Genomic DNA, 13,203 nt, shown 5'->3' on the forward strand with positions numbered 1-13,203 from the left:
AAGACGTGCATAGATAGTTTAGTAATTAAGCTTTTCAACACTGCATCATAAAGTTTTATTCCAGCAAAGGCTATATTTATCAGCTAACAAGTATTAAATCACCCCACTGCTCAAGCCATTTCTCACTTGAATATGCTCCTTTTAAATCAGAGCAGCTTTCCTTGGCTGGCTTGATTAATAAAAGTCCTTGTTTGGAAATAATGTGATGATGTGTGGTCCGATGCGGCTGACATACGTACACCTTAGCAACTGTTCCAAATGATGTTGACCTCTCTGTTCCAGTGGAATTTGATACCTTAGCCCTGTGGTCTTTCAAGGCATCCTGACCATGGAGTTTCACAGCCTTCTGGGATGGCTTCCAGTTTGATATAGTCACATATCTGTTGCATTTCTAAAGGGGAAGAAGTAAATGAAAACAAAGAACACAAGCATTTGATCCATTTTATTTTCCTTATTTGAGCATCAGGAAATTGGTCTGTTTCTATCAGAGATGGATTCTAAGCGTACAATGAGTTTTCAAAAACAATTAAACTAAAAAAGTGACAGTGATCTATATATTATGCAGGGTTTTTGTTTGTTTGTTTGTTCTTCCTAATAGTACTATAGCCCTCTCAAACCAGATGCACAATTATTAGGGAAACACACTTAGAATGAATGATACCAAAAGTCATCACTAACAGTTTAGCAGAGTATTTTCTCTAAGTACCCCTCTCCACTTTTGTCAATCTTTTGTCTCTCATGAAAGTAATATAACCTTGTTCTTAAAGGTTCAGGGCCTTTCAGTCAACTGTATCCAGAACTATAATTTTAAAAATAGTTATTACATGTAAATAACTTTTCTGTACCTTATTTTAAAGGGAAAGCAAACTGCTATCAATAAGTTGTATACCTGTAAAAAGCTGAACTGGAAAAAGTTGTGTGATAGCTACATTTACAACAAAGACCCAAAGAGAAAAAAAAAACAAAACAACTACTGAGCCTGCTTGCATGCAACCAAAGACCTCAAGGGACTTGATTTCTTGGTTTGGATGTTTAGGGTCATGGTTTCCTGGCACATCCCAGTTAACAGGCCTAATAACATGTTTAGCCCATATGTTACAGCTCCTAGTTCATTGCATAGTGCCTGGAGTCTTAAAAGCTTGCAAGCAGCTATCTAAAACACAATAATTGGTCTATATTCATCTGGAACAACCTAGGAAAAGAGGAGAGTCAGGGATAGGAGGAGAATATGGAATGTGTAGCTAATTGCCTTTATGAACAATTACCATGAGATCAGAAGAACTGGTTGGTGCCCAGCTACCATTACTGAACATTTTGACCAAAAATTCCATAGGAGAATACTGATCAAAAAGGGGAAAATGTAGAACAGAATTTAAAATTTCACAGACTCTAGTTCTGGTGGCATAGTGCCTAAGGCACTTGACTGCTAACCAGAAGGCTGGCAGTTCAAACCCACCAGCCACTCCTCAGAAGGAAGATGGGGAAATCTACTTCTGTAGTGATACTGCCTCGGAAACCCAAGGAGCGGTCGCTATGAGTCTGGTCCGACTCGATGGCACATAACAACAACAACAACAACAGAATTTCTGGAGCCATGAAGGGTGAATGCATGCCTAAAACTATTGCCCTGAGGTGTTCTTTAAACCTTAAACCAAAAATATCCCCTGAAGTCTTATTAAAACTGAACAATAATTTGGTGGGTTTGGTTCAGTTTTTTGAGTTTAAAATAAATAAATAAATAAATAAAGTCTGCCTTGAGCTTTATGCACTTTTAAGAACTATCATATAGGATCAAACTGACAACAGCAACTTGAAAAATCAGGAACTTTGGGAGAGCAGTGAGTTTGTTAATGAGCGAGGAACAACTCAGAAAATGAGGGTTCGAGTGATTGCACAACTCAAAGAATGTAACCAATGTCCCTAAATTGTACAATGTACAATTGTACATGTACAAACTGTTGAGTGGGTTTTGCTGTGTATATTCTCAGCTACAACAAAATAAAGAAAATTTAAAGAAAAAGAAGGGAAAGCAAAAACCAAATGTTAAATATGGGCCAAAATAAAGGAAAAATCTTAAGAAATCATATTGATTTTCTTTTTTCCTTTCCTTGCTTTCAAAGTAAGTGACTTTTTTTTATTTTTAATTTTCTACCAATTAAAGGACACATGTAATTCCATGTCACGGAAACACAAAATTCACTCTGTCAGTCATAAGCATGTGCTGATCGTGCCCATGTACATGTATATAGGATAGTGGGCATCTAAGTGTGGAACTTAAAATATTACAAAGATAGTAAGTCTTTTGTTGAACTCTTCTTAGTTTGAAAGGCTGCAACAAATTATTTCCTTTCACAATTATAAAATAGAACTTACCATTTTGCTTTTCAAATTAGCAACAAGTAGCTTGTTTGGAAGGCCAGGGTTCAATTCTGTCCAGCCAGCAGGTCATAGAGTCAAGTCACTGAAGCTTGTGGGTGACATGCTGAACCACTAAGTTGGCACATATTGAACTATTTTAAGTGCATCTATTTTCTGGCTCAGTAAATTTTTTGCTGTGTTAAATTCATTAAACTTGACATAGTCTACTGTCTAAATGTCATAGGACTTGAATTGAAGAACATATTGAAAAAACAGTTATCAGTCATAGGAAAAAGACAAAGGTAAATAAAGATAGATAGATTTTCTATTTAATGTTTACTTTATTAATGATGGAATTTTTTTAAAGTGAAGAAGTACTGTGTAATTTGGAAAGTCAAGTTGAATTTGGTTATTTTCTGAACAGCTGAAGAGGCTCCCCTGTCAGTCAAGTTGCCCTCCAAACTGGCATCCTAGAGATGCTGACATATTTGACCTACAATTCAGGATCCTTTAATAACTTGAGAGGGAAATGAGAAACCAAAATTACTCTGATATCCACAGTTTAGAGAAATCTTATAGTTCAGTAATTTGCAAAATATTGATTCAAGGACACATTTGAAGGTCTAAAATGAGGTCTTGATAATGATTATCCTTTATTTGGAACTGAAATGTTCAACAGGCTAATTTAAGGCTTTGGGATATAAATTATTACTTTGATGTGGTATAATTTTTTGGAGGATGACTTGTTATTCTTAAGCACTACTTTACTTCAGTAGGGTATAGTTATGGTTATTCAAAAAGTGGCAAAAGGTATAAAAGTAAAGGAATTTTCATTCTAACTGGGTTGTAACTATTGATATTATAAAGTTGGTTTTATACTCTGTATAAAAATAATACTGAGTAGAGAACAACTTTGCAGTAATTTTTCTGAACAAAATGGAAAACAAACTAATCAATAGCAGAACACTGAAAACAAAACCTCAAGATATATGTAGAGAATGATATAAGTACTAAATATGATGCTTTAAAGTTTCTAAAACACATATAGCAGAAGTTATGCAGCCATCAAAGTTGGACTGAGTAAACCCATCTCCTCCACATACAAGGAAAGGTTTGAGATGAAGAGTCATTTGTCCAGGACAGTTGGTAGCAGCATTTGTAACCTGAAAAAGTAAGAAAGATGAATTGCAATTGACATTCCATGTACCTTCATTCTGTCATGGCAATGCCCACCTGGGGAAGACCTCTCCACCTGGAATAATCAAGATTTTTCACCTTGAGGGAAGAAAAACTAAGACTTCCAAACTCATCCCTAACCCCAAAGTGTTTACATTTTTAAATGTTTACATTTCCAGTTACTCAATACATAAATTGAACTTATTCAATAAGCACTTAATCAGAAGTGTGCTAAATTTCAAAATATGTAGGTCATGACATGCTAAATCACTTTTAAGAACAGTTTTATGATATTAATTAAAGCATTCACCAAACAATTATTAAGTATCTGCTATGTGCCAACAAGGTGGATACAAAAGAGACTAAGGTGCTTACTGTGTCCTTAAGGAGTTTACAGTTCAGCGTGGAAGGATGGCACATAACAGTGGCGGTTAAGTGTTTAGATAGAGTGAAGGAGAACACACAGAAGAGGACATATTCAAACCCATGAGGACACAAAATCCTTCAAAGAGGACATGATGAGACATTTCACTTGAGTTTCTGAAGGATGCAGGATGCAGGAGAGTTTAGCAGTGAAGAAAACAGGGGAAAGTCATTCCAAGGAGAGGAAGCAGCATATGAAGTTCTTAGAATCCATGGGTAAGAGACGTTAAAGTGTGTGTGTGTATTGTGGAGGGTAGGGGCTGGTGAGGAGAATGGGAGGTGGCAATATAAGAGAGATAATGTTTCAAAATAAAAAAATATATAGAAAACTCAAAAAATGTCTACTAAAGACATAGAATTATCACATATGAACTAAAAGGAAGAGAATCATCCAAAGTCTGGCATTTTTTATTTTGTAGCACCAAATTCATAACAATTGAAATGACAAAAAAGGCATAGAGGTTATTTCCTGGAAATATTATGCTTAAAATTAGGATGGATGATGTTAGTAAGCATTTGTAGTGAAGAGAATTAGTGAGAGATAAATGTCGTGTTCTTGGACACTGAGATGGTTTGGTCACTGAAACACCAACACCTCCTCCAAAAGAGGAAATAAACAACATGCACACACACACACACACACACAAACTTAGTGCAAAGGCAGTCTCCCTTAAGACAGCGTCACCATACAACTTCAAGGGCATCATTTGTATACACTACAAAGTAGTGGGTTTGGTTTCTCTTATATGGTAATTTTATGGATAGTAATAAGATAAGGTTCATATGAATTTGCTTGCTTAAGAATCAAAATAAAAAAATGTAATAAATGTTATTGGGTTTATGGTGCTGAAATTTTGGTCCTAGACAGGGTATGTTAGTATATAAGCTTTTATGCTTTTTTCAACCCAGAAAAATTTTACATAGATATTTTTATTTATATGCTATACAGGCAGTGCCTGGGTAATGAACAAGATCTGTTCCTAACAGTGTCTTTAAGAATTTGTAGGTAAATTGGACCAGGGGCATACAATTCAATCAATGCCAATGGAAGCAGCAGTCAAGACATCAGATGACGTATAGCACTGGGCAAATTGGCTATAAAGGACCTCTTTCAAATGCTGAAGAGCAAAGATGTCTCCTTGGGGACTAAGGTGCACCTGACACAAGCCATGATATTTTCAATTGCCTCATATGCATGTGAGATCTGGACAGTGAATAAGGACAGAAGAAGAGTTGATGCTTTTGAGTTGTGGTGTTGGTGAAGAATGCTGAAAGTACCGTGGACTGCTAAAAGAACTAACAGGTCTGTCCTGGAGGAAATGCAGCCAGAATGCTTCTTGGAGGCAAGAATGGCCAGACTTTGTCTTACATACTTTGGTCATGTTGTCAGAAGGGACCATTCCCTGGAGAAGCATGTCATGTTTGGTAAGGTGGAGGGTTGGCGAAAGAGGGGAGGGCCCTCAATGAGGTGGATTGACACAGTGGCAGTGGCGATGGGTTCGAGTGCAGCAACAATCATGGATCTGGCTCAGGACCGGGCGGTGTTTCATTCTACTGTGCATGGGGTCGCTATGAGTCGGAGAGGACTTGATGGCACCAAACAACAACAGCACACGGTTCTTATTTTCTCTTACTTTAGTGTAAGAAAAGGCTAACAGCCTTTGCAAATGATTTAAAAGCTGCATGCACAGCAAGTGAAGGTGATTGTGATAAAGAAATTGTTGCAAGTAGGGATTGGTTCAATTGTTTCAAAGTGAGGGCAAATTTACACTAAATTAAAGGGCAAGTTGAAGTTGTTCATAAATTGGACATTCCTAACAGGGGACTGCCTATATTTTGCTCTTAGGAAAAAGAAGGGATACTATTTTTTTCCTTGTTGAGCTTGTACAGATATAGCCCTTTAGAGGCCTGAGTCATTCAGACACAAGCATAAAATGTTAAAGGAGTATTCTCTCACTTTCTGGAAGTCAATTTATAGCAGCAACAGTGTCTATCATAAGCATAGCAGGTAATCTTGAAATAGGCAGAAAATATTTTTGAATGGTTAAAATAGCATATAGTGTAGATACTAAAGCGAAAAATTAGACTTTCAATCGAGCTTTTTAACTTCTGCTTTAGGCAGAATTTTAACAAGTTGGTTTATTTGCTTTTTCAGTTAGACATTAAGGGTGCAAGAAAAATGCTTATTGTTAGTTGCTGTTGAGTTGGCTCCAACTCATGGTGACCTATTGTGCAACAGAACGTAAGTGCTCCCCAATTCTGCTCATGAGCGTCGGTATGTTTGACTCCATTGTTGTGACTGTTGTGTAATCCATTTCATTGTGGATTTCCCTCATTTTCACTGTCTACTACTTTACCTGCCATGATGTCCTCTCCTAACAATTGTTTTTTCCTGTTGATATGTCCAAAGTGAATAAGTTGAAGTCTCTACATCTTTGTTTCTAAGAAACAGTCTGGTTATACTTCTTCTAAAACCATTTTTTTCCATTGTTTTAGCAGTCCACAGTGTATTTGATACTCTTCACCAACACCACAGTTTCAATGCATCAATTTTTCTTCTTTCTTTTCACCATTCAGCTTTCACGTGCATATGAGGCAATTGAAAATATCATGGCACACTTTAATCTTCAAAGAGACATCTTTGCTTTTTAACACTTTAAAGAGATCTTTTGCATCAGAATTTTCCAATGCAGTATATCATTTGATTTGACTGCTGCTTCCGTGGATGCTGATTATTGATCTAAGTAAAATGAATTCATTGAAAACTTTGATTTTTTTCTCCATTTGTTATGATGTTATTTATCAGTCTACTTGTGAGTATTTTCATTTTACTCATGTTCAGATGTAGTACATAATGAGGAAGAAAATGGCTAAATTATTATATATTACTGATCTTAGAATGTGCCAACTGATAGTTGGAAAGCACAAGATGTTACATAAAAATTTACAGCATATGCAGGATGGGGAAGAAGAGTGGAAAGGGGGCAATTAACCTCTGGTGTTTAATATGACCTGAGGGTGTCACTTATTTCAGTTGTCCTGCAATTGTTACTTGTAATTAATAATTATTAATCATATCAGGAAAGACCAGTTGCTAGCAGAGAAATCACGCTTTATCTAATTATTAATTCACCACTTGTCTGTCAGTTGGTTGTACCACAGAGGCTTTCATGTTGCTGTAATGCTGGAAGCTATGCCATTAGTATTTCAAATGCCAGCAGGGTCACCCACAGTGGACAGGTTTCATTGGAGCTTCCAGACTAAGACAGACTAGGAAAAAAAGGATGTGGCCAAGTATACCTCTGAAAACTTAATGAATAGCAGGGAAACAGTGTCTGATATAGTGCCAGAAGATGATCCCCTCAGGTTGGAAGGCATTCAAAATAGGGAAAGAGCTTCCTCCTTAAAGTAGAGCTGACTTTAATGATGTGAAAGCAGTAAAATGTTAGGGACCTTCAACTACTGATATGGCACAAATCAAAATGAGAAGAAACAGCTGCAGATGTCCAATAAGATTAGAAAGTAAAATGTACAAAGTATGAACCTAGGAAAACTGGAAGTTGTAAAAAATGAAATGGAATGCATAAAGATCAATATTCAAGGCATTAGTCAGATGAAATAGACTGGTATTGGCCTTGCTAAATAGGATAATCATATAATCTACAATGCCAGGAATGACATGTGATGAGGAATGGCAGCACATTCATCATCAAAAAGAGTATTTTAAAATTTATCCTGCGGTACACTGCAGTCAGTGATAATACAGTATCCATACACCTACAGGAAGACCAGTTAATACTACTACTATTCAAATTTATGCATCAACCAATAAGGCAAAAGATGAAGAAATTGAAGATTTTTATCAACTTCTGCATTCATGCAATCAAGATGTATTACTGATGATTGGAATGCAAAAGTTGGAAATGAAGAAGTTTCAATAGTTAGAAAATATGGCCTCGGTGATGGAAATAAGGTGGAAACAGCGTGATAAATTTGCAAGATCAACAATTTTTTCATTGCAAATACATTTTTCAACAACATAAATAGCAACTATACATGTGGCCCTCACCAAATGGAATACACAGGAATCAAATCAACAACATCTGTGGAAAGACAATGGGAAAGCTCAGCACCACCAGTGAGCACAAGGCCAGGAGCTGACTGTAGAACAAACTATCAATTGCTTATATGCAAGTTTATGTTCAAGCTGAAGAAATTAAAACAAGTCCATGAGAGCCAAAATATGACCTTGAGTATATCCCACTTGAATTTACAGAACATTGGAAGAGTAAATTTGACACACTGAATATCAATAACTGAAGGCCAGGCAAGATGGGGGAGGACATCAAGAACATCATACATGAAGAAAGCAAAAAATCATTTAAAAGACAGGAAAGGAAGAGCAGACTAAAATGGATGACACAAGAGACTCTGAAACTTGCTCTTGACTAGAGAGTATAGCTAAAACAAATAGAAGAAAACATGAAGTAAAAGACTTGAACAGATTTCAAAAGGTGGCTCAAAAAGACAAAGTAAAATGTTGTAAGGAAATGTGCAAAGACCTGGAGTTAGAAAATCAAAAGAGAAGCACATTCTTGGCATTTCTGAAGTTAAAAGAACTGAAGAAAAAATTCAAGCCTGAAGTTGCAATAATGGAAGATTCCATGGGCAAAGTATTGAATGAGGCAGGGAGTATCAAAAGAAGATGAAAGGGATCCACAGTGTCACTGCACCAAAAGGATAGGTCAACATTTAGCCATTTCAGGAGGTAGCATATGATCAACAATGATGATATTGAAGGAAGAAGCCCAAGTTGCATTGAAGAAATTTGCAAAAAGCAAGGCTCCAGGAGTTGATGGAATACTCACTGAGATGTTTCAACAAACAGTTGAACACTGGAGATGCTTGCTCCTTAATGCCAAGAAATTTGGAAGATAGCTACCTGGAAGAGATCCATATTTGTGTCCATTCCAAAGAAAGGTATCCAACAGATTGTGGAAATTCTTTAACAGTATCATTAACAGCACATGTAAGTAAAATTTTGCTAAAGATAATTCAAAATAGTTACATCAGACAGAGAACTGCCAGAAATTCAAGCCAGATTCAGAAGAGAATGTTACATGAGGAACATGATGGCTAATATCAGATGGATCTTGGCTGGAAGCAAAGAAGACTACAAAGATGTTTACCTATGTTTTATTGACTATGCAAGGGCATTCAACTCTATGGATCATATCAAATTATGGATAACACTGCAAAGAACAGGAATCCCAGAACACTTAACTGTGCTCATAAAGGATCTGTATATCAGCCAAGAGGCAGTTGTTAGAAAAAGGGGATACTGCAGAGTTTAAAATCAGGAAGGGTGTGTGTCAAGGTTGTATCTTTTAACCATACTTATCCAATCAGTATGCTGAGCAAATAATCTAAGAAGTTGGACTATATGAAGAAGAATGGGGCACCAGGATTGGAGGAAGACTCATTAATAACCTGTGATATACAGATGACACAGTCTTGCTTGCTGAAAGTGAGGATGCCTTGAAGCATTTACTGATGAAGATGAAAGACTATGGCCTTCAGTACAGAATACACCTCAACATGAAGAAAACAAAAATCTTCACAACTGGACCAATAAGCAACATCATGATACATGGAGAAAAGAAAGAAGTTGTCAAGGATTCCATATTACTTGGATCCACAGTCAATGCCCATGGAAGCTGCAGTCAAGAATTCAAATGATGCATTGCATGGGGCAAATCTGCTGCAACAGACCTCTTTAAAGTGTTTAGGAGTAAAGATGTCACTTTGAGGATTAAGGTGTACCTGATCTAAGCCGTGGTGTTTTCAATAGCCTCATATGCATGTGAGAGCTGCACAATGAATAAGGAAGAATGCAGAATCGATGCATTTGAACTGTGGTGTTCATGAAGAATATGGACTATACCAAGGACTACTAGAAGAATGAACAAATCTGCTTGGAAGAAGCACAGCCAGAATGCTCCTTAGAAGGGAGAATGGCCAGAATTCATCTCACACACTTTGGTCATGTTGTCAGAAGGGAGCAAGTCCCTGGAGAATGATATCATCTAGATAAAGTAAAGGATCAGCAAAAAAGAGGAAGACCTTCAACAAAATGGAATGATAAGTGGCTGCAACCACGAGCTCAAGAATGGCAGTGTTTCATTCTGTCGTATATAGGCTTGCTGTAAGTCAGAACCGATTTGACAGTACCTAATGACACAATTATTGGTGCTTGTGAGGATGGCCCTAGTTTTCAAGAACATATTCTAATATGAATGAAATTTTAAATACTAATGTTTCTTGAGTGTTTATTGAAAGCCCTCATTTAATTCATACACCAACCCTGTGTGGTACAGTGAATGACTTAATATGGTGCATCTAGCCAAAGTATTTGTAACTCACACCAAATGACTTGGTGGTGGTTGTTGTTAGGTGCCGCCGAGTTGCTTCTGACTCATAGTGACCCCATGCACACCGCCTGATCCCGTGCCACTTCCATGATCCTTGCTATACTTGAGCCCATTATCACAGCCACCACATCAATCCATCTCATTGAGGGCCTTCCCCTCTTTCATCGACCCTCCACCTTACCAAGCATGACATCCTTCTCCAGGGAATGGTCCCCTCTGACAACATGACCAAAATAGGTGAGATGAAGTCTGGCCATCCTCGCTTCCAAGGAGCATCTTGGCTGCACTTCCTCCAGGACAGATCTGTTAGTTCTTTTGGCAGTCCATGGAACCTTCAGCATTTTTTGCCAGCACCACAACTCAAAAGCATCAACTGTTCTTTGGTCTTCCTTATTCATTGTCTAGCTCTCACATGCATAATGAGGTGATTGGAAATATCATGGTTTGTGTCAGGTGCACCCTAGTCCTCAAGACATCCTTGCTCCTCAGCACTTAAAAGAGCTCCTTCACAGCCGACCTGCCCAGTGCTACACATCATCTAATGTCCTGACTGCTGCTTCCATTGGCCTTGATTGTAGAACCAAGCAACGTGAATTCTTTGACAACCTCAATCTTCTCTCCATTTATCATGATGCTGCTTATTGGTCCAGTTGTGAGGATTTTTGTCCTCTTTATATTGAGATGTAATCCATACTGCAGACTGTGTTCCTCAATCTTCATCAGTAAGTGCCTCAAGTCATCCTCACTTTCAGCAAGCAAAGTTGTATCATCAGCATATCTCAGGTTGTTAATGATTCTTCCTCCAATCTTGATGCCACGTTTTTCTTTATATAGTCCAGCTTCTCGGATTATTTGCTCAGCATATAGATTAAATAAGTATGGGGAAAGGACAGGAAAGCACTCCCTTCCTGATTTTAAACCATGCAGTGTCCCCTTGTTCCATTTGAACAACAGCCTCCTGGTCAAAGTACAGGTTCCTCGTGAGTACAATCAAGTGTTCAGGAATTCTCATTTTTCTCAATGTTATCCATAATTTGTCATGATCGACACAATCAAATGCCTTTGCATAGTCAATAAAACACAGTAAACATCTTTCTAGTATTCTTTGCCTTGAACCAAGATTCATCTGACAGCAGCTATGATATCCTTTGTTCCATGTCCTCTTCTGAATCCAGCTAATGACTTGGTAGGAAGATGTAAATGTGAGGTGCTTGTGGCTTGCCAAAGGGATTAAATAATTTGCTAATAATATAAAGTGCATGGCACCTATGTGGGGGTGGGATCATGCAAATGTGTATTGAACTCTAATCTAGACATTGGTCAGTTTTGCCATGCTGCTAGGCTTAAAATGAGCCATTCCAGAGGCACAAAGAGGGGGCTTACTACCACCAAGGAGAAGAGACAGTATTGAAGCATGTCCTTTGAACATGAGGTCCTTGTATTTGGAACCTCCTTGACCCAGGAGACAGAGCTGTAACACTGGAGAGATGGTGAGAAGTGGTGGCAGAGGAGTGGTAGCAGGCAACTGTGGCAGTAGAGGCAGCAGAACCAGGAGACCAGCAGGAGAGAGGGCAGTGGGATTCCTGGACCATGGAAGGAGAAAGCTGAGTGCCTTCAGGTAGGTTTGCTAATGGAGTAGGGTGCCTCTGATTGAGCTAGATTTGCTGACAGCTGTAGGTAGAGCTGCTAGGCCTCAGGCCAAGGCTTACTGACAGAGTGGAGTGCCTTTGGGTACTTACTGGCAGAGCTAAAAGAGCTTTGTAACTCTTGCCTAAGCAGGGCAGAGGTCAGGCCATCTCAAGAGACCCCTGGAGTGGCCAAGGACCAGAGAGAGCCCTGCTTGTGGCACAGCTCAAAAGAGGTGGTCCTGATTGAAGAATTGTATCCTGAGTTGTATCTGATCCTGAATTGTAACCAGTTATTTCCCTAATAAACTCCTTAATCATGAATATTGGCTGTAATTTCTGTGCAGCCATTGCAACAAATTATCTGTCCCAGGAGAGGAGTAGAGTGCCATGAGAGGGATGGTTGCTGTCAGAATTGGTAAAAAGGTTGGAGAGTGGAGGCATATCTTATCTCTGCTCAATAGGAATAAGCTTTGGGCTGATACTGTTTTTTCTTTCTCATGAAGTTAGAGGTCAGACTCCTATTCCCCTATGCCATTTTTACAGTTGGTGCCCGAAGTGGGATTTGTTGAAATAGCTTCAGACTCACGGAAGCATGGGACTTTGTTAAAGAAAGAATGAATAGGCAATGGAAGTGAAACTTTTGATTTCTTATATGGTTACTTTGGTTGTCATTACCTTTAATGACTGAGAGGAAAGTAAGAGATGTTACGCTGTAACTGAGGGGAAAAGTGCATCTTGAGTAGTCTAGGGCAAAATCCAGGCTAGTTATTGATACAGGGCAGGGTCTACTGGTTACACCCAGTCAGAGGCCCAAGGGTATATACATATGAATGAAAAGAGAGTTAAGGGGTAGAGATGGAGATGAGAAGATGAAACTGGAATGTTTTAAAAAGGGCTGTGTGTTAATTTAAATGTACTATGGCATCAGCAAAACAAAAATCTGGTTCTTCAAAAAGATTAACAAAATTGACAAACCATTGGCAAATCTAACAAAAGAAAAGAGAAGATGCAAACTACAAGAATAGTAAATGAAAAGGGTGTCATCACAGCAGAACCAACTGAAATAAAAAAGATACAGAATATTATGAAAAACTATACTCCAACAGATTTGAGAATCTAGAAGAGACAGACAAGTTTCTAGCATCACAAGATCTACCTAAATGATCCCACTCAGAAATACAATACTT

At 38.1% G+C, this 13,203-nt stretch overlaps 1 protein-coding gene across 1 annotated transcript in view; it reads right to left on the reverse strand.

Moving 5' to 3' along the window:
• Nucleotides 1-3,368: 3,368 nt before the first annotated feature.
• RNLS (renalase, FAD dependent amine oxidase) overlaps nucleotides 3,369-13,203 on the reverse strand; it is a 443,738-nt gene continuing 433,903 nt past the window's right edge. Inside the window, exon 7 of the mRNA XM_007944033.2 lies at nucleotides 3,369-3,521. Coding sequence (XP_007942224.1) covers nucleotides 3,369-3,521 — 153 coding nt within the window. The remainder of the gene's footprint in view (nucleotides 3,522-13,203) is intronic.

This window comes from Orycteropus afer, unplaced genomic scaffold (genome assembly GCF_000298275.1).
Source record: "Orycteropus afer afer isolate SDZICR_OR568_19922 unplaced genomic scaffold, OryAfe1.0 scaffold00118, whole genome shotgun sequence".
NCBI lineage: Eukaryota > Metazoa > Chordata > Mammalia > Tubulidentata > Orycteropodidae > Orycteropus > Orycteropus afer.